Source organism: Anser anser (genome assembly GCF_964211835.1).
Source record: "Anser anser genome assembly, chromosome: 21".
Lineage (NCBI taxonomy): Eukaryota > Metazoa > Chordata > Aves > Anseriformes > Anatidae > Anser > Anser anser.
In genome coordinates, this window is record NC_139742.1 from 10,922,332 (window position 1) to 10,945,951 (window position 23,620).

General features: G+C 44.3%; 3 protein-coding genes across 14 annotated transcripts in view; 1 reads left to right on the forward strand and 2 right to left on the reverse strand.

The window, feature by feature from the left end:
* Positions 1-2,212, reverse strand: NDUFA8 (NADH:ubiquinone oxidoreductase subunit A8). The gene is made up of 4 exons (XM_083807497.1): positions 2,008-2,212; positions 1,762-1,925; positions 731-896; positions 1-251 (listed from the first exon to the last, which is right to left on the reverse strand). Exons 1-4 carry the CDS (start codon positions 2,200-2,202, stop codon positions 114-116), a joined length of 663 nt encoding a protein of 220 aa, XP_083663623.1. The 5' UTR covers positions 2,203-2,212; the 3' UTR covers positions 1-113.
* Positions 2,140-18,940, forward strand: MORN5 (MORN repeat containing 5). Of its 7 annotated transcripts, none has more exons than XM_083807500.1 (6): positions 2,163-2,270; positions 2,346-2,493; positions 2,831-2,942; positions 3,707-3,868; positions 15,672-15,787; positions 17,038-18,940. In XM_083807500.1, the coding sequence occupies exons 1-5, from the start codon at positions 2,224-2,226 to the stop codon at positions 15,749-15,751; spliced, it is 549 nt and encodes a 182-aa protein (XP_083663626.1). In that variant the 5' UTR covers positions 2,163-2,223; the 3' UTR covers positions 15,752-15,787; positions 17,038-18,940. The 7 variants fall into 7 exon arrangements, with proteins under 7 accessions (XP_083663627.1, XP_083663630.1, XP_083663626.1 ...); XM_083807503.1 differs by having other exon boundaries at positions 3,707-3,838; XM_083807501.1 differs by lacking the exon at positions 17,038-18,940 and having other exon boundaries at positions 2,140-2,229; positions 15,672-16,780.
* LHX6 (LIM homeobox 6) overlaps positions 14,994-23,620 on the reverse strand; it is an 18,569-nt gene continuing 9,942 nt past the window's right edge. For 5 of the 6 annotated variants that reach the window (XM_083807488.1, XM_083807487.1, XM_083807486.1 and 2 more), the window contains 3 exons: positions 22,342-22,516; positions 21,825-21,928; positions 14,994-20,101 (listed from right to left, as the gene is read on the reverse strand). In XM_083807488.1, coding sequence (XP_083663614.1) covers positions 20,081-20,101; positions 21,825-21,928; positions 22,342-22,516 — 300 coding nt within the window. In that variant the 3' untranslated portion in view covers positions 14,994-20,080. The remainder of the gene's footprint in view (positions 20,102-21,824; positions 21,929-22,341; positions 22,517-23,620) is intronic. The other variant, XR_014574463.1, reaches the window with a different exon arrangement.

The following is a 23,620-nucleotide window of genomic DNA, read 5'->3' on the forward strand; positions in this document are numbered from 1 at the left end:
TAACTTTTTTTTTTTTAATCATTACATTTAAAGTTATACCCAACGTGTACTGAACAATTTACATTCGAGAGCAATGTATCTTTGCATTTTAATTACAGGACAGTCTGCCCACTTTACCAGGACCAGAAAAAGAGCCTACTGCCATATGGAGAAGGCTTCAGCTCTCCTTCAATGGGTGGATTTGGCTCTGGTCTAGGCCTAGAATGATAGACATTCTCAGGGATAGGTCGGTCCGTCTTCACTTTTGTGACCTGGAAAGAAAAAGAAAGGAATGATACAACTTCTCACGGCATTTAACAGAAAAGCTAGATTAAGTCAGAATTTAATATAAGTACCACCAAACCACACTAGGGATACATCACTGATCTGATGAGAGCTCCTATCTGCAGAGTACTTTAAATAAACAGAGAGGAGGGGTACTTTATTCATAGCTACGTTGTAGTTCTACAAACATGTGAGCCTCACTCCTGAAGGAAAAGTCTCTGCATTAGGAAAAGCAAAAAGAGTAACTGGAGTTGTGCGAGAAAAGTGCAGGTCTTCCAGGAAAGCAATGCATGCACTCCCAACTCTAGAGAATGCTACAAGAGTCCTGCATTTAGTAAAATCCACAGTTTTCCAGTGTTGAGATCATACATCACCTTCTAGGTGTGGGAAGTTTGAGACCCGGTCTGGAAAAACGCACATAAGGAAAGAAGAACCTGGCTATCCAATCCAAAAGATAGGAAGTTACCTTAGAGAGGTCTCCCAGCTCAGGTCTCACCCAACCCAACTTCTCTAGCACACAGTTATCAAATACTGCCTGCTGCTTTCGGCATCTACGAAGCTCTTGCAAGTTGGTATAGTCAATGCATGTCCAGTATTCAGTAAATGGCTCTGCACAGTGCATCTTAATCTTCCTGCAAGACAACACAGAAAGAAAACGTTTAGCAACCATTGTAGTTTTCATGTTTTCTCTATTGCTCATTCAAGCCTCAACTTGTGCTAAAATGTTTTTGTAGTTGTTGTTCTCAGGAACACTTAGAATCTTCAGAAGTCAGTCTTTAAAGCACCATTAAACAGAACTTAGTACCAACGTCCCTGCAGTTTGTAGCACTGTAGCTACAAGTCGGGATAGCGATAACTTCACCAGTACGTAGAAGGTATTCTTCCTACACAGATGTACGTGGCTCCCCTGTATTGGGTGTTTGCTTTGCTAGGTAACATAGTGCATGTTACACAGTGCTCTAATACTTCCAAATTAATTGGAAATCTTGAACTTGAGAAGACACACTTAGGACAGAGGTTTTTCATTACTGGCTGGCTGCTGCACTGGAGGAGGACAAACTTTGAGCTAATTAACACAGCCCTTTACCAGCAAGGTAAGATACCAACACATACCATGACCTATGTTTTTGCCACAAGACATCGATTTCAAACCTACCTAAGTTTCTATAACAGCATACATACAAAACCGAGGACAAAGTAAAATTTAGGTTCGTTTCCAACATCCCATAACACAGCTACAAGGTGCAGAAGCAGCGAGCCTATAACCCCCGAGGGCCTTCCTCTGCTAACCTGACAAGCCCCTGGAGCCACTCACCCTGCAGCTGAGCCCACGGAGCTCTGAGTGAAAGGACAAGCCGAGGTTTACCCACGCAAGTAATAAAATAAGAGAACAACCTTTTCTTCGGCGACTGCGCCCCTTCTCAAGGGCACCGGTCATACCTCCAGGAGCCGGGCTGCGGGAGCGAGACCCCCGCAGGCGGCGGCAGGGCGGCTCACCTGAAGAACTCGAGGGCGCACTGGTTGACCTGGCGGCCCTCGCGCAGGCAGCGCCGCGGGTCCTTCTCCTCCCAGCGGCACAGCATGAACTCCTTGTTGGGCCGGTCGCACTGCGAGCCGTAGTGGTGGGCCGCGGCCTTCAGCACGGCCGAGCTGACTCTCACCTGCAGCGGGACAGAGCGGCAATGGGGGCCGGGCGGGGGCCGGGCGGGGGCCGGGGGCCGCCCCGCGGGGCCGCTCACTCACCTCGGGCACCTCGAGCTCGTCCAGCGAGGGCAGCCCCGGGCCGCCCGCCATGGCGGCGCCGTCTCCTTGAGCTCCCCTCAGCGCCCGCCCGGCACCGCGCACGCGCGGCGGCGGGGCGGGAGGGAGGGGAGCGGGGCAGGGCGCGTGCGCGGGAGGCGGGGCTCGGGGCCGCCCCGGCGGCGGCGGCGTCGCCATGGCGACAGCGGAGGCGCCGCCATGGAGGTGACGGGCGGGCGGTGCTGCGGGGGCACCGTGCGCGGCAGGTGGGGGCGGCGGGGCGGGGACGGGGTGCTGAGGGGGGGGACTGCCCTCACTGACAGCCCCGTGTGCCCCGGCAGGATGGAGGGCCGGGGCTCTTACACGCTGCCCACCGGCACCGAGTACCGGGGCGAGCTGAAGGACGGGCTGTTTCACGGCGAGGGCGTGCTGCTCTTCCCCGGCGGCGGCAGATACCAGGCGGTCTGGCACCGCGGGGTGCCCGCCGAGGTACCGGGGGGGGGACGGGATCCCCGGGGCTGGTGGGCGGGTGCGGAGCGCTGGCGCTGGTTCCCTGTCCCCCGGCTCGTCCGGTGCCCCACCCCCGGTTCATCCCGTGTGTCTCCCGGTTGTTCTGCCCCCCCCCGGCTCCTCCCGTGTCCCCCCCAGTTTGCTCTGTCCGCCCCCAGTTTGTTCTGCCCCCCCCCGGCTCCTCTCGTGTCCCCCCCCCCGTTTGTCCTGTCCCCCCTAGCTCCTCCTATGTCCTCCCCGTTTGTTCTGTCCCCACCCCAGTTTGTTCTGCCCCCCCTCCCCCCCCCCAGCCATGACTCCCCGCTTGTGTTCGCAGGGGAAATACACTTTCGCAGATGGGCTCGAGTACGAGGACGAGAAATGGCATTACTGCGACGGCTACGACAGGAGGTTTTACACAGAAATCTGCTCCGGCCTCAAGCCCGCAGGTACCGGTAACCGTATCTGTGGTCCCGAGGAAGGAGCCAAGCTCACGGCTCTGCTCCAGGACCACTGAGCGATGTGCAGCCAGAGCGTGCGGTCACTTTCGGCCTTACCAGCGCCTCGCCAAACCCCGATGAATGGATTCCACTTTCCCCTACATTAACCACATGCCTTCAATATAGACACATTGAACAGAAGCAGTTAACACCCAAGCACCAAACACCAAATAAAGTTTGAACGCACCTACCCCGCATAGCTTTTTAGCAGAAACCACGATGAACGTGTATGTCTAGTCTGTATTTCTGCAAAAGACTTTAGAAACATATTTTCCCGTAGTTAAAACGTGAAAAGATTTGCAAGTAACAAGTGAGTGAAACATGTAACATAATACATAACATACTCTTTATAAATAGAATATTTTAGGGATGACATGTAGTAGTTCTGTGAGGCCAGCAAGACTCTCCTGGCCCCGTTCTGTAGTTTGGACTCATATTTGTAATGTTGGCTGAGTGGTCTGAGTCACAGGACTTTGAGGAAATCAAAGTGATATATTTTTACCCCATAAGTTTTGTGCATAATTCCGCCACTTTCATTTTCTACATCTGCAAAATTGAAAAAATGTTTTATAAAATTTATTGTAAACCAATTATATTGTTTTTATAGCAAATGCCATGGCGATGTAACATTTGTTATTTGTCTAGACAAAAGCATGAGTACAGAAAAAAAGCAAAACAAAGCAAATCCTTTGTTGTTGTTGTTTTTAATTCAGGCATTTCTCAGCTTACAAATCTAGATCCTCCTAGAAAAATCCCAGCAGGATGTTACGACTGTGGTGATGGATTCTATAACCCTGAAACCAGAATTGTCATTGACTACAAACTGAGGTTTCTGAGAAACGCAGGTATGATTAACTTCTGCAAGGTAAATTTCAGTAAGTGTATTTGTCATATCTTCTACGATGTATGATTAAAACTGAAGTTTTTTAAAAGTCCATGATTGGGTTCTGTTATCACTGAGCTAAAATATTTCTTAGGTTTTAATTTTATCAGCTATTTATGTATCCCCAGAGTTGTACAAATCATATTTTGCAAAATTACAATGAAGTAATACATAAAGTTTATTACCATTGAGTATCTTAATCTCAGGAAAATCTTCAATCCCTTCCATTACAATCTCAAGCAAAGGAACTGTACTAAGATGTACATCATTGACCCTGAAAACTAATAAACTCTGTTGCGATCAGCAAAGAGCTTAAGCATGCACTTATCTTTAAATGTTAGAACAGTCCACTTTATTTAAATGGGTCTTCGGGCTATGTTTAAATACCTTGCTGAATAGGAAACTTTCTTGGCACCTTCTAGAGCTGTGTTTTGAGTAGAATCTGGCAAATATTAGGTCTTGTGGATCAGTCCCCAAATTAACAAACCTTGAGGAAAATTAGTTCTCATCAAGCCAAAAGAGAAACTTTTCAAATTAAATACACACAGAAGATCCCTAAATGGTTGACACAGGGATAATTCAAAAATGTAATATGACCTGAAGCAAATGCTCTGTGTTCTGATTATTTAACCTATCACTTTTTTTAAGTGCAGATTATTATTATTATTATTTTTAGATGAAAATGCTTTTCAAGGTAACCACCCACTTTTTTTTTCTTCCCCAAACGTCCAAATTGGAAGACGTGGTATTTCTAGAAGACAGAACATTTCAGTTTCAGTGTGCCACAGTTTAACCGTTTGGTTGCTTGGAAACTATTTTTCAGCAAATTTACTATTTGTTGAAAAAAAAATATGCTCAGCTCTACTTTCAAGAGCTTTTATAAGCATGCACTGTGATATTGGAGGAGGGAAGTGAAGGGGGGGGCTAAAATGAATTGGAGATACCATCTGCTATAAAATATACCCTATGATACATGGCCTGTTTTATAAACGTTGAATAAAAACTGATCTAGATTATTACAAATGGCATTGATCCAAAATACTGGAATGCAGTGGGCCTACTGATGAGGAAGATAAGCAACATGCTTTCCAAAAACACAGGAACCTACACAGATTAGTACAGGAGGGAACGCCTTGGAATTCAATTTATTGTTTTTTAATCTGTTCTTTGAACTCATTGTCCTTGATGACATTTATCTCAAACTCTACAAATCATATCAATCAATATTCACCGACCAGACCAGCACAGCATGCAGCCTGACACAGTTGTTGGAGGTGTGCTTTGTGTGACCATTCCATTGAGAACCGTGTACACACAGTTAAACTTGTTGATGTGAGCGTGAAGAAGGAATGTGTCATGTAGGCCAGACCCTTCCTCTTAAGAACATGAACACAATTGAAAAACCCGGCACTTGTTCAACATCAGAGGAACTCTTACTGCCCCAGGAGAGATGATTCAGGGCACAAGGCCACTGCAGTTTAAAAAAAAAAAAAATTAAAAACCCCAGCTGTAAGCAGAAGAAACTGAGGAAGAGGCTGGAATGACAGGGAACAGATCCAGAATTACTCCATTATAGGTTGGGCAGGAAGGAGCAGGAAAACCTCCAGGCTTCCAGCCAAATCTTGAAAGCATCAAAAGCAGATGGTAGGAAGCATTCAGGAAGTTCTTACAACAGCTTGACAGGTTTACCAAAATGACACTATCTTCCTCAGGTCTGGAAGCAGGCTTTAAGAATACTCCAGTTCTCACCTTTCACCCTGGCCCTATTATGAAGCAATTGCTGATTGTTTCTTGGCTGTTGGGGAAACAGGGCAAGGAAGCATACTGCCTTGGCACTGGCTTTCCTGCCAAATTGGCAGCATCCAGGTATCATTCCAGAAGAGAAACAAATAGACTTCATTTGAAATTACTGAGTTTGCTTCCACCGCTTCTTTGTCAGGATGAGTGTTTGTAGAGTACCGTAGAGACTCCTGTTAAATTTGGCAAGCTTTGCATTTCACTAGCATGGAGGTCTGATCCTCATTTACTTAAAGCTCTTACTGTTAAAGCGGTGCAAAGGCCCATCATGAAAATATAATCAGGTCCAGGGACCGAAATGACAGCAACAGTTTTGTTATACTTTTTATCTAGCAAAGTTTTCCAAATTCTCATTGCAATCCTGCAGTTATTACTCCATCCCTAAACCTCCGTTTCCTTGGGGATGCTCAAATTTCTCTTGATTCCTCATGTGTTCTTCAATCTTTTCTTTTTTTTTTTTCTTGTATCGTGAAGTACACAAAATTGGACACATAAATAAGAATAGGAATACTCATTTGTAAGAAGATACGTTGTTTATTTTGAATAGGCTCTGGGACAAGCCTCCTGTTTCACTCAGAGTATCCCCCCCTCAAAAAAATTGGACTCCTGGCATCTTTGTAACCGAGTTCGGTCAATAGAAAGATGGGAAGATTTCCCATTTTTTCAGTGAAAAGTAGGAAATATGTGACGTTATGTTTAATTCAAAGCAGGGAGGTACAAGAAGAGAAATGATTCAGATTTTAGGACCCACAAATATTGGACAGTCCCATAACTTTCAAAGAGAAAATACTGTCAGAAATAGAAATCTTGTTCTACTGAGGAAAGGACGATAGGAGATTGCCTGAGTCACATTTCTTCTGATGAAAAGCAAAGATACGTCTGATAAAAATTGATGTTTCTGCTGCACCTACCCTGATGCTGGGTTAAATAGTATAAATCATACTACAAAGAGCAAAAGCATGATAATATTTGTGCTTTTATTTTCATGTTCCACTTTTAGGCTTAATTAGTATGAATATGGTGCATAGGGTAGCTTTCTATACTGCAGTCAATGTTACCTGAAATATGTGCATCTCTTCATATAAGATCGAGAACAGGAAGACCCAGAGTCAGACTTTACACTTTAAACTCAGTAAGGTATCTGAATTAATATACATGTAACTAAGAGCAGGATTAGGCCCAGAAAACCAAGGCAAGTACCTATTAGGAAGAGTGGTTTTGGTGTTGCTGCAGTCCCAAACCAGCCAGCAATCAGTTTAGGATTTCTACAGGCCTGAAAGTCTTATAAAAAGCAGCAGGGAAAGTCATGCTGCTTCAGGAATCATTATAACCTGAAAAGGTCAAGACTCAAGAATATAATTTTATTCTAGTTTTAAGACGACTGGTTTTAGGACAACCGAGGTTCCTTGGTTTTGAGGCTGACCCAACTCCACAGGCAAGTTTGAGAACACATTTTAATTCTAAGTCTTAGTAATCATGGCCTTAGAGTTTCCTCACATTGTTACCTTGGGGTGAAGGTTCTCATGCTTGGTCTGAAAGAATTTAGAAGCAATTTTTTTGAAAGTCAGCAGAGATCTATTAATCCATTTCAGGTTTATCCAAGTATGTAAATCCATGAGATAAATCTACATTTAGACTTATTTTTTTTTTGTCTTAAAGCTCAGAAGTGACTTGCACCAAGTGCTTTCTGAGAAAAGTAGACTTTGACTTGTCTGAAAAATGTAGTGCAGAAACAGAGCCATAACCACTCAATAATTACGCAGGGTAATATTTCTGTACCTACCCTCATGTACCCCAAATACATGCAGATGTTTGCGTGCTCTTTCTCATAAACTACTGGAGAATTGGGTGTGGGATGAGGACCTGGCAATTTTTCAGGCCTGGAGTATTTCTGGAGAGAAGACAGCAAGTTTAAGTTAAAGTTGACTGTGGTGCAGGGGATAAAAAAAAAAAAAAAAAAAAGAAAGGAAGGGAAAAAAAAAGATTGACTGCACTAAGGGATCATGCACTGAGGTTTATTCCCTGTTCTTCTTTGAAATTGCCCATTCTGATGATGGAGGGAGTGGATGAACAGTCTGATTCCAGGCTAGTCCCTAGTCATTGCCTAAGAATGTAAGAGTTGTTTTGGCAGATGCCCTTAGCAGTGGAGAGGAAAGCCTCAGCAATACACATACACAGGGAATATAGTATTTTTGTTCGAATGAATTTAGCTTCCCATAGATTTAAATGTCTACTTATAACACAGGACCATTTAATCTTTTGTACATTTGTTTCTTTTTTATTTGACTTAAGATACTGAATTTAGATGAGGTTTAGTTCCTACATATTGAAACTCTTAAAAGCTCTTCAAATAATTGTTCTTTGGATACTTGTTAAGCTAAAGAAATCAGTTTTGATCGGCAGTAAAAGTTCATGCTATTTTAAGTGCAATGCTATAGCTATTTTCTGTTGTATATTTAATCATTTTGAATTATATGTCATGTAAAAGATTTTAGCTCTGGGGCATTTGCCAGATGGCTGATTCTGCATTTCACACAACAAAAGAAATAATGTTTGTGTAAAGCTCTTAAAAATAGTTGGTAATCAGTATATTCTACAACGAATAGGATCCAGACCTGTTTGAAAAAAAAAAAAAAAAAAAACAGCTTTTGCAGAAATTAATTTAGAGAATTTGGTCTCTACCTCTGGGCTCTGAACAAAACAAATTGTGTCTATTATTTGCTGATTTTTTAACATTTGACAAGTTAACTGAATTGTAAATTTCATGTATTTTTATGATAAATGCCATTTATTGCACTCCATTGATCTTTTTCTCTTTACTTTGGCTAGCAAACTTATTTCTGAAAAAAGGGTTTTATAAAATAGAGAGCCAATACTACTCTCCATTTACACCAGTCAAACATGTGAAAGTCAGAAGCCCTTTGCTTTTCTTCCAACAGCTGAAGCTCTTGTCCTTCTCTTGTTCTCCTCTGACTACTGCTGACCCACCTTTCTGGCCTGTTTTATACAAATTCCTCCAAAATACCTTTGCAAGAAGTATTTTGTCTCTCTGCCACTGCACTCAGCTTGTTTTTTTACTCTCAAGGTTCTACGCAAATCCATACAAATTCACCTTTTGGTCTTGTCTCCTCCATCTCCCATATACTTTTTTTCCCTTGCAGTTAGTCCTAGGATAGCTTTTCTGCCCACATTCCTATAAAACCGCACTTTTCTGGTACTTGCTTTCCAGACTCATTACTTCTGTGATAGTCAGAAGCCTTGAAAAATATTACACTAAGAGGAAGGTTAGAAATTTTATCGTAACACTTTCATCTGGATCTCCAAGTGTCTCTTGCCTATTTCCTGCTATTTTTTTTTTAGATAGGTAGCTTTTGGCCCGATATGAGAGCTTTGGACCTAAATAATCCACAGTGCTCAACAAATAAATTAGTTGAGGACTCAAATGTTAGGAGGCAGAGAGGCAGAACATTAGCACATATCGTGCTGGAGACAGCTGAATGGGCATGACAAGAGAATGAATGTTGAAGAGAAGATGGCAGAAGGAAATCGAGTCCGCTTAAAGAGAAGATCCCAACTCCTAAGAGAAGTATCTTTTATTATTCTACCCTAAACACCTTTTCTAATGTTGGACTGATTCTCCTACCCTTTGTCTGCTCTTTTCCTTTCTTTTTATATAGAAATGCATTAAGATCAGGCACATTTTGAATGCCATTGCAAAATGCATACTTATGTCCTTCTCAGTATCAAAGTCTATTCAGGTGACAGGCATAGTTGGAGACCCCTCGTTTGTGTAACCAAGAAAATATTTTTATATTAAATTTGGTTTATGTGTTTTAATAAAAAATATCCTCCATTCAGTAAAATAGATTATTAAACAACATGATTTATATTTAACACTATAACCAGCAACAGTAATATTAATATATGCATCATGATACAAGTCATTACAGGCATTTCAGTAGCTATAGCTTTTGCAAATATGTTGTTCCTTGTGGTTTCCTGGTCTTAAAATACTTATCGTTTTGAAAACTGTGAAACTTTCAGCTCTGAATAGTGGTATGCCAAGAAAAACAACTTTGTTTGTGTGCTAGCCATCCCATTGTGAATCCATTAGACAGGTTATACACAATTCTTATAGGCACTTATAGTCAGCTATACAGTTCATGCGCAAACAAGTTTTACAAGACATGGAAAGTTCATTTTTGGGCCATTTTGGAATTACAGTAATTAAATGTAAATGGAAGGGTGAGAATTTGTGGGTGGAAGCAAAGGTTAATTGAAAACATGTTTTCCATTTTCTTGCCAGCCTTGATGTTGGTGAGGTCAGGCACAGTAAGGAAAGTGGTGCTAGGGACCCAGAGGGGCAGTGGAAATGAAAGGGGTGTGCCAGGCAGGCAGAATCCATGGCTGAGATGCTATCACATATGATTGTAATTGTGCAGTGGAAGAACATGATAAACTGCACTGCGGGTGATGGGAGGAGTCAGGCATGTGAAAGAATTAACTGATATTGTTGTTTACAATGTTCTGTGTGTGCCTGGCCCTCTACAAACAGAGAGGAAACTCAGCTCTAGTTCAAGGATTGTCTACTGTAAACACCCGCTCTGACAAACCGTGTTCATGGAAAGCTGCTCTGACACACGGCCGTGCCTGCACAGCTACAGGGGTGTGCTGGAGTTGTGAGCCTCCGATTGTCCCGATGGAGGGATGTATCAGGGCACAGCTACTTCCCTCCTGGCTCACACGGCTTTGAATAGCAGCAAGAGAGAACAAAGGGACGATGCACACTCACGCCTGGTCCCAGCTCACCATTGGGCAGAGGAAGGAGCCAAGGATCTGAATTTTGGAGTGCAGCAGGGGTAGCACATCGAGCCTCCGCTGTAGATAAAGCCTTTAAGACACCAGAACCACATGCAGCTGCAAAGTGCAGTATGAAGGCCTAACGCAGTCAGACCAGAGCGTGTGGAAGGCTCTTCAGGTGAACAGTATAGCTTTTTCCCTGGGTGAGCCCCTAAGCGTTCTAGTTTCAATGCAGTGCATCCTCCTGTGCACCTCTGGGTGGCTTCCTGAGAAAGCACTAGGTAGAGGGCAAATCCTGAAGCCTGCAGACAACAGTGCTCTTTGCTGGCAGTCTGCACTCTGCATCACGGCAGACACCTAAGCACGAAGAGTCCCAAGAAATCTCTCACAGCTGAGGTTTCCAGAAGCAATACAGAAATGCGATAGCTAGGAGAAAACCATTCTAAACTTTGCAATATGCATTTAATATAGAAAGACTAAATGCACCTAAATTACAGTGTATTTTCAAGCCATCCTTTGGAAGCACCCTGAAGCAAGCCCACCCTGAATTTTCAGCTGTTTCTAATCCCCCTTGAGAGAGAAAATGGAGTGTGTAGTTGGGGAAGTCTCTTCTGCCACTATTAGCTGAACATTGGAAATTAAGCAAGTGGTTTCATTTTGCAGAAACACTGAGCTTAAATCCACTGTTTTGAGGGGGATGCAGTTTGAGCTCACCTTGGAACACACCTAACAGCGTTTCTGACAGACACTGCTTGAATTTTGCTGCTATTTGCAGCTTCCCCTAAAGCCACTCAGAACAAAGAAGAAACTTGCAAAGTAGTAGTTAAGAAGAACTAATACAAAAGTGGCTACTTACGGAAACACAGTAGGACCAACAGGCTTAATTGGGTCTAAGTTGCCTAAAAATTCTCTGTCCCAGCTGACCTGCTGACCACGTAGGCAGTGTCTAACAGCAGATCACTAGGATTTCCACCCCAAGGCAATCATCCACTGGGGAAAGATGGTGTTCTGGGGATGGGTTGTGCAGGTGGCTAGCAGGGTTGGCCCCATATGCTTTGGGCCTGCTTAATGAAAACAGCTTGAATTAATCATATAAATTAAAGAGGAGCTGTCTCAGTTTGGGCTGGCTGAGGATGTGGCTCACAATATTCAAAATATATTTTGTGGGTTGTAGAAAACTGATTTTTTTTTTTGGTTGAGGCATAAGGAAATAATTCACAAGAATCAATCAATACTTACATATATTCTAGCAGCTCATCCGTTAAGATCTAACTCAATATCTCTCTCTTTGAAGATTTCAGTTGTATGTCATGATAATGATCATTATATTTCACTAACTTTTGAGTAAATAACTTGTTACTGTTTACTAACTGAACAGGGAGACACTAGACTGCAATAAAATTTTTAGCCAAACCTGTTTTCTTTACCTTCAAACGTAAAGATTAGTCCTGTTTCAGCAAAGTCTGTTCCATGACTGTATATTCAACTGAGGAAAATCTTAAAAAAATGGATAAACTTGTAAAGATAAAAATGCTGACACAAAATTCAGCGCACAACGTGAAGAACCCCATACTACCTAATTGTGCACAGGGTGATAATTTACCACTGATTAAAGAGTTTGTATTTTTTTCAAATCTTTTTTAAAGGGAAAATTACTTCTGAAGGTGAAGATGTGCTTAGACAATCATATTAACATATTCAAACAATCGCAATTTGCAAAATAGTAATTACAACTCACTATCTGGTAGCATTAATCAAACTTCAAGGTTTAATTCCATTTTAAATATTGATGAAATGTGATTCTCCAATCTAACCCTGGTGTTGCAGGGTTATGGAAGCAGCCAGTGACAGAAAAAGAGGAACGTGTAGTTAACAAGCAGCTGCCACAAAGAAGGATCGGCATCTGTGATTTAAATTGTTAGCTGCACAGTCAGGTAGAGTGTAAAAAGGGTAGTCAAGAGGCTGTTAAGTCCATTGCTGCCAATTACTAACAATCAGGGAGGAGCTTTAAGACTTGTTCAGTACAATAAACCCAGTTTGTCTTGTTTCAGGGGTTACTACTGAAGAGGTTGCAGCTGCACTGATTCAAATAGCCCTAAAACTACAGTAATTATCAACCAGTCTTCTTTAGTGTAGCAAAAGTATGTTTTACCATAGCTTAACTCTTTACATTCTAATATTTCTCTGCCTCTTCTCACATAGCTAGCCCCGGAGCCATTCCGATGTCTGGTTTTGTGGTTCTTCTAGCTATGCTGGATCAAAGCTTTCATTTCCCCTTACCTAGACCAAGGAGCAGTTGTGCAGTGGGCTTGGGTTGGATGGCAGCTCTGGGATTTGCTTTAGATTATTTTTTTCAATATTAAGTCATTACATCTATTATTCATTTTCATATATAAAGTTGAAATTCATATAGCTCATTCAGTTTTTGCAGCTGATTAAACTATATGCGAGTTAAGCAGTGTTTATGAACATGAATTTAATTTGCCTGGGCTCAGATTGCTGCATGAACCGAGATGTTTTGAGACTGGTTTGTGGAGGCTAAAAGCCCTACCACAATCTGCCTTGTGTGCTTTCCTAGGAGATCACGAGAGTATAGAGTGCAGAAGGAAACAACCTAGGCAAAGCAAGGATGTGGTGGAAATCCGTGATACAAAGCCAAGTGTAGCATCTGCCTTTCTTAGTGCCTATAGCCCTGACGCTGATGTGACTACAACACATTTCTCACTAGGAAGGTGAACTGATTAGTACTTGGTGAGACAATTATATCATTACCCAAATATGAGCTAGATAGTGCTGACGTGTAGCATGTGTAGAGTTTGTTTATTCCTTCACTGTGATGGAAATAGGCAAAGTTTCATTTCCTTGCAATTATTACAAGCTCAGATTAAACTATTTTTCTTAGTCAGGGAGATCCCAGCTAAAACCGCAGAGATACCCGGACTGGACAACGTCTGTCATAGCCTAGGCTCACGTGATCACATCATTACAGAGCCGGAACACCTAGTGCATAGAACAAAAGCCAGCACATTGATTATGGCTTTGATGTTGTTTTTAAGAAAGCTTAAGGACCACATTTGCATTCCTGCTGCAGCCCTCAATGGAATCTCTGCCTGCGTAAGGATTGTGTGGTCTTTAAGCAAGATTCTCTGCTTATCTTTTTAATTTTCTTTTTAGCTTATTTTCCAGCATTTATTTTCTCCTAGTTTATGCCTGAAAAAGAAATGTGCCATAAACGGGGTGTATTGTTACAGAGCTATTGATTCAAAGTAAATAACACAGAGGGTGAAAGAGGTATCACATCAGTGACACAGAGAAAGACCAGTACTTAGGTACTCTGTCAAAATGGTAACTGTTTTACAGTCACTAAGGCAAGCCTACAGCCTGGGCTGTTGGAACAACTGCAGTCCAAGGGTGTTCCCTACCCCATGCACGGTCACTGGGGCATGGTCAGCCGGCACAAGCAGCCACGTTGACTAGAGACCAGTGGCTGCAGGCAAAGACCAGACTGGGGAAGTGGCTCCTAGGAAAAACCTCCTGAGATTCACAGACCTTTCTGACTACCGTTTGTCAAGGGTGTCAGACAAGTGCTGCCATTTAGACAAGGGATGAATGCTTTGGCACAGACCTCACTCTAGCCTGCTTTTACCAGGATGCCAATAGAGCTCCTCGTGAGCAGCACCTTATGAGAAGGGAAGACCTGCACTCAGCTCACTTGAACAGAAAGGAGAAATAGGGAAGGGCAGCATTAAGAAAAAAAAAGAAAAAGAAAAAAAAAAGAAAAAAAAAAAAAGGAACGACAACAAAAAAAGAGAGACAAAGCTGACTTGATTCAAAACCCACTGGAGTCAATAAGACTTAGCCACATGCTTACTCTTGTACATCAAAACTAGTTTGTCACATACCCTTCTGTGACCATTCACTTCTGAGATGAGCACAGTTGCATTCCCAGGACCTTCCTACCTTTACATTTAAAATGCTACCATGTCACTTTAACTGAAAGGTACAACTCCCCAGTCAAAAGGTTTCCAGGAAAATTTGACTCCTTACAAGCAGCATTCTTCCTCCTTGATCTGTTTTGACCTAACTGAGCAGGGCTCTCAGCTGTGCAAGGTGGGATCATGAGCTATGCCAAGTGGTGTTCACAGCACCACGATTACAGCTCCCTCTGCTCCATCTTTCTTGTAACCATCTGGGCTTTCAGGTAATAAAGGCTGCTACAAAACCTTACAATTTAGGAGGAAGCAAGTGAGAAGCACATGTCACAAGCAGATAATGTGAATTTCTTAAGAGAGTGGTAAACACAAGAAGCAGCTCTAATATATTTCATTTATACAAAAATAAATACAGGTATTGTTTTAAGCAATACCTTGATTTTACCCAAGGCTTTTTGAAGTTTGTTTTTTCCTGGTCTACTAGACAGATCACTTTTCCCCTAAGCAAGTGAAAAAAGAAAAGTCTGCAGAACAGTTTTTGAAGACAAGACTGTTTAAGTCCCTGGAATAAAGAAGCCACAACTTATATTTGCCATGTTATTTTTTTTGTAATCATACACAAAATTTCTATTCAAACTTTGCTGGACAGTTGTTTTTTCCTACATTGTCTTTGTTTGTTTGTTTTTTTTTTTCTTTTCATGCTATTATTCTCTGAGAATATGACAGACATGAATACTAACAAGGGACACAGAAGATGATCTATAACACGTCCATCAGTACTATATCAGCTTATTTATACCGATCATAACGTACATTTCAAAAACATCACCGAAAGAAAAACAGAAAGAGAAGAACTTAGGCTTTGACTGTAGATTTTTCATTACCTTCACTTTTCATAACCTGACAAGCAATGCAGACATAGTATTCAAAAACGTGTAACTTCACTTCTGATACTTTCAACATATTTCCTGCAAATGGTCATAAAAAGTCCAAAAAAAGCATAAATTTCAGTTCTGCCCAAGTTAATCCTATCAAACAGCTGAGTACTCAGAATCATTGCCATGTATCCAGTGTCTCCTGCCTTGACACATTCCAACACAACAGCACAAAATCTTTTCAAGAAACAAAAATGTGTTCTGAGAGATGCCAATGGCTAAGAACGGATATTTTTTTCCTCAAAGGAAAAAATGTTTGTGCTGAACCCTGGTAATGCAAAAAGCAGGTGTGAAATGGTGATATTTGGCCTTCTCTTTCTCTCCCTTTTAGATGATGATGAGCATGAGTGGATCATTCGGACCTGCCGGAAAGCTGAGGATGAAAAAACTGGGCATAAACCTAAACCATGAAAATGGGTTTTGCTAGACAATAATAATCCAAAGCAGGTAATCTGATTCACAATAAGTCTAATTTGTCCTCGCAGATTTATATCACCCCTTCCCTCTGCAGGAATATAATCTTTTCGTCATCTTTGTCAGCATAAACAAAAATGGAAATAATCATTTAATCAGTCATGCTGAGAAAAAGCCATGGAAAAAGAGCAGACTGTACTCACAGTAATATTCCTGAGAGGTGTGTAGTGTAGTATATATACACGTTATTAAGCTTGAAAACAATTTGTTAAAAAGAGTGCCTCAGATTCAGTGTTGAAGTCATTCAAATCCATCTTAATCAACATTATTTTCCCAGATTTTAGTTAGCTGTCCTGGTGAATTCCTTTCCTCTCTTTTTGCTCAGTACTTTGATATTGATTGATCATTGTAATAATGTACACCAGAGGTATTCTTTAATGACTGGTTTGCTAACTAGGAAATTATATCCATTTACTACGAACGTTTGTTGAACTCTCCTGAAGCCAGAGTTTAACAAAATAATAAAAGAGGAAAACTGGGTGGGTTGCTGCTTGATTAGTAAGCCAGAAAGTATTTAAAAATAAAATAAAATGGAATTACATCATTTTCTGGATGTAAGTGCCAGCACTTCTACTTGCATTAACTTTATTTATTACACAAATAAGACATTTACAAAGCACAACATTAAAAGTATGTAACAAAACAGACATTGGTTTTACAAAAAAGTGCTTACAATTTAGTTTTAATTTTTAAAATAAATATTAGTCTTGACTGTCCACTCATTTAGAGAATTTTTTAACCATTGTAGCCAAGACATGCATAATTGCAACATGCTACAACAAAATGATTGGCTGATGAAATAAAACCGATGTGTCTATAGTTGGCATCCTACAGATATATCACTGATAGTAGTGCAGGATTGATTCCCACTCCCCCATCCCAACTAGTAAGTTGTGTAAGCACCTTTAGCTAGGGCATTGGGGTTAACCAGCGTGAGCCAAAAGAAAAAAAAAAAAGGCAATAAAATTGTAAACCATTCCACTTTCAGACCCTCGCCATATTTAGTTACCTTATTAAATTTGAGTGAAAAGCCTTTCACTGCCTATCTTCACTGGATTTTGTCTGCAAAAGTTTTTGTAAATAGCAACTGGAAAAAGTTTAATACATGGAGTCTGCATTGCTGCACCAGGACTTATTTGGCAATTACTGAATAAACGAAGAAAATGAGAATGAGTTTTACTTTTTTTCTTTCTTTCTTTCTTTCTTTTTTTTTTATTCTACAGACAGGAGATGAATGCAAATGACCTGAGATAAGGTTTGGTTCAGTGGCAATAGTCAGTGTGAAATATATTGTGAAACAACGTATTGAATAAATTAGAGAATTTCTTACATTCTTGGTAGAGTTGAGTATTTTCCATACACATAATTAGCTCTAAAACTGCACAAGCTGAATTGCTTCCAGTTTTTGCGAACAATTTGGGCTTAATATGAACAGAGCCTGATTTCTGAATTAGCAAAGCTGCTCCTGGCTACTTACGGGGGGAGCTGCCCTCGGGCAGGGTCTGTGCGGTGCAGGTCGCTGTGAGCACAGCGCGGCTGGGGAGAGACCTCCGCGTTACCCTGCGCTTTGCACGTGGTCCCGTCCGTGGTATCAGCTACAAAGACTTTGACATACAGTACATTTCACAAGTGGTTCTCTTGGTCAGTGACTAAGCTGATATTTAGCAGATACATAGTTAATAGCCTCCCTTTCGCTGCACCGCTGAGACAGAAGATAAATGCAACAGACCGTTTTCTCCCTCAACAAAACAGTTGTGGAAATCTCAAGTACTGGGGGATGTCAGGTCAAGTTACAGCCTGAGGTCTCTCCTTCAGCCTTAAATTGGACAGCTACCCATTAGTTTATAGCACTAAGTCCACAACTAAACAATCATTCCAATGCGCGAGCACAAATGGAGAAGAAAGTGGGGCCCTGGTGACCCCGCCGACCACCCCCAGCATCTGAAGGCCATTTCACGCGGACACAGCATGCCACGTACACCCCGCAGCCACCCATGCCAGGAAGCAGCACTCACAGCCAACAAAAGGTCTGCCAGTCCTTTCGCTCATCGCTACAGACAGGGAGAAAAGCGGCAGGAACGGGAGCAGCTTGTGACTGTTCCTGCCCCACGGAGACATTTTGGAGTGGTAGTTCCTGCCAGGCCACACGGGTGGGAGTCCCTTGTCATGGGTCACACACTGGAAGCGGTTATTGGCATGTCAGGAGGTGACGATAATGCTTTGCGGGCCTAATTTCCTCCCTCCTTCCAAATGTTGTTTTAAGTTGGGGGTAGAGCTGCTAGCTGCAATTAGACAGAATACTGGCCTAACTGTCTGAATACTACCATCACCCTCCCTGCTTTATATACGTACACACACACAAAGGTATGTATGTATTTGTTCCAACATGTATCAGCGTGTGCTTGTATTCGGTTATTCCTCAAATCAAGAGATCTCGGTGGCCACCTCAGCAGATATCCGTGTCTCCTCACACAAGTCCCTGAGCAGCCCGCGGTCACCGTGCGGGGCCGCCAGCGCCCAGCGGGCCTGGCCCGGTGCCACCCGCCCGGCTCAGCCGCCACGGGCTGCTGGAGATGGATCTCCCCAGGAGAAAAACACATGTATCTACGGCTTGAACCGAAAACAAGTTATGCAACTGATGGATTCCTGTCGTCTGTCCCGCAGGCACCGCTCAGTCACGTCACGCACTAACTGTGGCTCATGGTAGGCTTTCACATTCTTGGAAATGCCGTGCAGACACCGAGCAGCAAGACAGACCCCGCGTGCTCACGTGGAGAGAGGTTTTGTTATCGGCCTGCTCTTGGCTTGGTGCAAGCTGAGAAGGGCTGGCAAATGCTAGCTGTTTACTTTCGTTATTACTGTCAATGAAGTATCATTTCAGAGGCTTTTTCCTGATTTGGGGCCAGAGGGCCGAGTACTTCCTTTGTTGTTGCAGTGAGACTGCCTCTGAGGGTGAGCCCCGCATCGCCTGCTCCTCTGCAAGCAGCCGGCTGGGGCTGCGCCTCCATCCCAGTCGTGGCAGAAGCAACAGTCATGCTCCGGGAAGGGGGAACAACGCAAGGGCAGAGGTAATCGGACGCTGCCAGACAAAGGAATACGCCGTCACCTTGCTGCCGCTCGGCCGGGGACCGCTCCTGCCGGCCTTACCGCCGGTTGCACTTCCCTGACTGCTCCCGGGTTCCTCCCCTGCTGCCCTCAGTGAGCACTGGGCACGGTGCTGGGTCCCTCTCCTGGGGTCCGTACCAGGGCAAAACTTTTCTACGCATTTACAATCAGCTTCCTTTCAGGATTCCCCAGTCCCAGTGTATGGAGCGTCTAAGTTTTGTGTAGGTACACCCATTTGTGATCCAACATGACTCCACGGAAATAAACTAGCTTGTTAATAAAAAATGAGACTAATAATAAAAACAATAATAAAAGATTTGGCAGATGGCTGTGAGAGGAGAGAGATATTCAGTGCTCTGAGAATAAGTCAGCAATCAAAACCTTCAGAGTGCTAAACCTGGCTCTGCCACCAACCCCCACCGCTCCTTTCGATTCAGGACATCTCCATTTCCCCTCCTACAAAATGAGGGGGGAAAACGCTAAGGTTTACTTACCTTACAGAGTGATCAAAGGACATGTGATTCTAAAGCACTTTGAGGAGGAAGGAAAACTGCCTATTTCCAGCTGGCATCATGTTTTCCACTTAGTGGAGCCACAGCTACCTGTGGCTTTGGCTCAGGAGTCCTGTGTGTATATTGAGTTGCTGAGCCAAAGAGCCCATTTCGGATTTCACACATGCAAGTGTAAATAAGGAGGGACGTCCGGGAACCAACACTGCTTCACTGGTGCAAAAAGAGAATCAGGCCAAACCACGTAAATTCCTCCTTTCTTTATATTCATAGGTGATCATCGAACCCCCTGTGACTCAGCGTGAACTGATCTGTTCATATTCCTGTGACTGGGGAGCAGGATTCGTAAGCACAGCAGAGTCACTAATTTTGGCTGTGTCTGGCATTGCCTTGGAGAGACTCACTGTCATTCTACAAGTCCACAAGAAACAAGTGAAAAATGTAACTCTGCACTCGACACACACATACACAGAGTGTTGCTGGAGAAATAATAGTGGATGTTAGATGCTGGTCAATGGGAACAACTGAGAGTGCTGGATCTGAGTTTCTCCTGCATGACTGAGAACAGTTGCCTCGGGCTGGACGCTGTTTCAGCGACTGAGGGGCAGTGGTGCTGGTAGCGCCGTGGGCAGATGAGGAAGAGCTCGCGCAGTCAGTACTGAAAGAGGATGACCTATTGGGAGAAACGTGAACCAAGCGTTAGCTTCTTCCAGAGATAAACGGCCCTCACCACGGAAATGGGCTCTCGGGGAACAGCCAGGCAGCACACGTGCCCAGCCGAAAGGGAAGGCAGTGACTTGCCCGTGGGACAAACTCTTTCTGGAGCCACTCTTGCCCCCGAGCCCCACAGACCAGAGCCCACAGGGAAGGCAGCACGCAGCTGAGGCATCACAAGCGGGAGGTAAGGGGAGCAGAGCAGCGCACCCCCTAAAGGAGTCACCACCTCCCTGTTAGCCTGCAGAGCTGCACTGCGCAGCACAGCACAGCCAGTGGGTATTTTGTTTGCTCTGTGATACGACAGCTACCAAGAAAGATGCAGAGCAGTACCAGGTGTCCTTACTCCATACACCTCACTTGCTAATCACCAAAAGCGTCCCTCAAACCACAGGCTACCCAACCCACCTCACTGCCCCCAAACACGGCATCTGCCCTCGTCCCTGGGGCACCACGAGGAGTGGAGGTGGGCGCGCGCCTCACGGGAAGGGGGAGACTTAGTGTTGCCTACCCAATTGCTTTTTCAGGATCTCAGATATCACCGCCTTTAAAAAAAAATTATGAGGAAAAAGATGCTGCTTTAGGTTTCCAGAACTGAGCACGGCAGGAATTGTTTGGAAAAGGAACTGGTTCTGGGGGGCAGCTCCATGTCCTGAGAACCCAGCCCTGCAACATCCACAAGTAATTGCACTGAAGTCACAGGAGCCAGTTGCTGCTGGGGAGTTTCTTTGAAGGACAACGTCAGGACTGAGTAATATTTTCTGAAAACTCTCCAGTTTTCTTGTAGATATCATGATAAAATGGTAGCATTTTGACCAAAAAAGTAACCTTGCTGTGCCCCTGCTTGCATTTATTGGAAGAGCTCAACAATCTCTGGTTGCTGCACTGAATAGAGAGAGATTTGGAAAGAGATGCTGAGAGCTTCTAAAAGTAAAGATGAAAGCTAAAACAGTAAGAGTTGCCAAAGGCTCAGTGTTTCCTCAAAATGAAGTCACTTAAATTGGGATCCTAAATAAAATCTTATGAGCCTATGCATGTATACATCACTTCAGGAGCCTTCCCCCAAAAATGAGCTCTACGTTAGAATGGGCAGATACTTAGGTACTGAAAAGAAAAAATAATCTGTACGCAATATTGTTTCTTAGCCAGGCATTGTGAAATAACATTCCTATTTAAGATATGATGATGGCCTGTTGTTATTTTTTAAGCAATACTGGAATCCCCGAGAAATGAATTCTTCTTATTAGCTCATGGAGAACTGGAAGTCAGCACGTGGCGTGGGTCCTGCCCGCGCAGTCGCCAGCAGCCGTGCGCTGCTCGCAGACCAAGCATGCCGACAGTGGGGCAGCGGAGCAGGGAAGGAAGCGAATGACCACAGGGAAGGGAGAAACCAGAAACAGAGGAGCTAAGGCAGGGGGAGGTCAGAGACTTGAGTGGCTCCAGGCAGAGCATCCCACCCAGCACATCACAACAACGAGGGGAATTTAGTGCAGAACAAATTGGCGCCATGTACCAACAGCTGGTACATCAGTCTAGGGCCACCAGAATTAAGCAACACCATGAGCAGCTGGCAGCTGCCGGAGATCACAGAGAGGCAGCCCTGCTGGCCTGAGCAGGCCGTGGCAACGACATTACACAAGCAGCAGTTTGGCCCCAAAGCCTGAAACAAGGAGTACAATTACCTTCTCACCCCTATTAGATAGTGGTCCTTCCATGTCTGCTTTGAGGTGCACTGGTGGAGCAGTGTAGGGAAGTCTACAGTGCACTTGTCCACACTGTACCTGACCTGTGGATGAGAAGAGGCTTCAGCCCCGTTACTGCCAACAACACGAGCCCTGCGAGCGGCACGGCCGGGCTGCTGGCAGGGAGCAGCCGGTGACATGCACCAAGGGGCCATGTCTGGTGTGGACGAGGGTGGGGAGAAACCTCACAGGTTGCACGGAGCCCAAACACTCCATCCTGGTGACCCTTCCCACCCCAACACCACCACCCTACGCGCGAATGGTCCATCGGTACCCAGCAGTTGTTAGGAAAAGCTCCTCCGACCTTGCTCAGGGGAGCACCAGCTCCGCAGGGCGCAGCCACGCTGCTCTTCATGACAAAGGGAACCCAAGGAAGGCCGAGGACCCTAAAGCCAAGCCAAGGCAGGGACCTTCGTGGGACCAAACGGCGCAGCTCCCTCCCCGGCCCCGCACTCACTCTCTATGTATCCGTGCAGCGTCACCATCCGGGCCCGCTCCGGGCTGCTGAAGGGCGAGTAGTGGATGTCCTCGGGGAGCGAGGAGGGGATGCGGGACGGGGGGGCCCCCGAGGGCGGCACCGTGTGCTGGGGCGTGTGTTTTTTATGGCGGGCTCTGCAGTTTTGAAACCAAACCTGAAAGGAAAGCGGCAGACGCTGAGTGAAGAGGTAATTGGGCTGAGCTGCGGTCACTCACAAAGACCCTGCGAGGGCTGCCTCTGCAGGGTATTTACAAAAGGAATCACATTTGGAAATCTCTGCGCTGAAACACCTTGTTAGCGTCCGCTGCCTCCCACTGCTTTTTTCTGCACTCGCTGGAGGAAGACTTTTGTCTCCAGAAAGCACAGACATTAGCATGCCTGAAGTGGCACCATTACGGTTAATTTGGCGTGGTCAGAACCAACACCATTCTTTAGTAAGGCAATGAAAACTTTCATGCTTGGCGCAGGAGTCGCTGAGTGAAATGCCACGACCGGGCTGTGCAGGAGCTCAGGCTAAATACCACACCGCTCCCTTCTGCACCAACAGCACATCCGCAACAAGCTGCGTCTGCAACCGTAGGCATGATGAAAACAATTTAATGTCTTGTGGTTATTGTGTCCAGAAACCACATCAGCAGCACAATAAAGCTGAGAAATGAAGGTACGACAGGAGACAGCCCTACTGCATCCACCAGCAGGCGGGAGCCTTCTGACCATATCTCACTGCTCTTAATTAAAGGAATAGTTAGGGGACTACACCCTAGAACTAAAACATGCATGGAGGCTTTTTCCATGCTAACGTGGTGTTTTCTTTCTTATGCTTTAATTTTTGAAGGATAATTGGGAGTAGAAACCTTCCACAAGTCACAGCGAAGATCAGCGCCCTGAGGCCACGCACACCAGACCATGCGAAGGAAACAGTCACACGCGTTTGACAAATTGTTTCCTGCTCGACGCACCTTTAAAAAATATCCACATAAAAAACAGCCCAGCGTGTAGATCAGTTGATCTTTCTCTAAATGAAGAGTCTCAATAACTGAGGCTCGAGCCAGATTTTCACGCGCTAGAAATTTAAATGAGTCTTTGGCAAAACAATCCTGGATGAAAGCCCCAAGTTTATTTTAATCACTCGTGCTCTCATTGTATGCAGAAAGTATGTCAGCAGCACGCTGAAGTGAGGAGCACGAATGTGGCCGAGGGCACGGCTGGGGTGGCTGCAGGAGCGGCAGAGGTGGCGTTTTCCTCCCAGCCCCTCCGG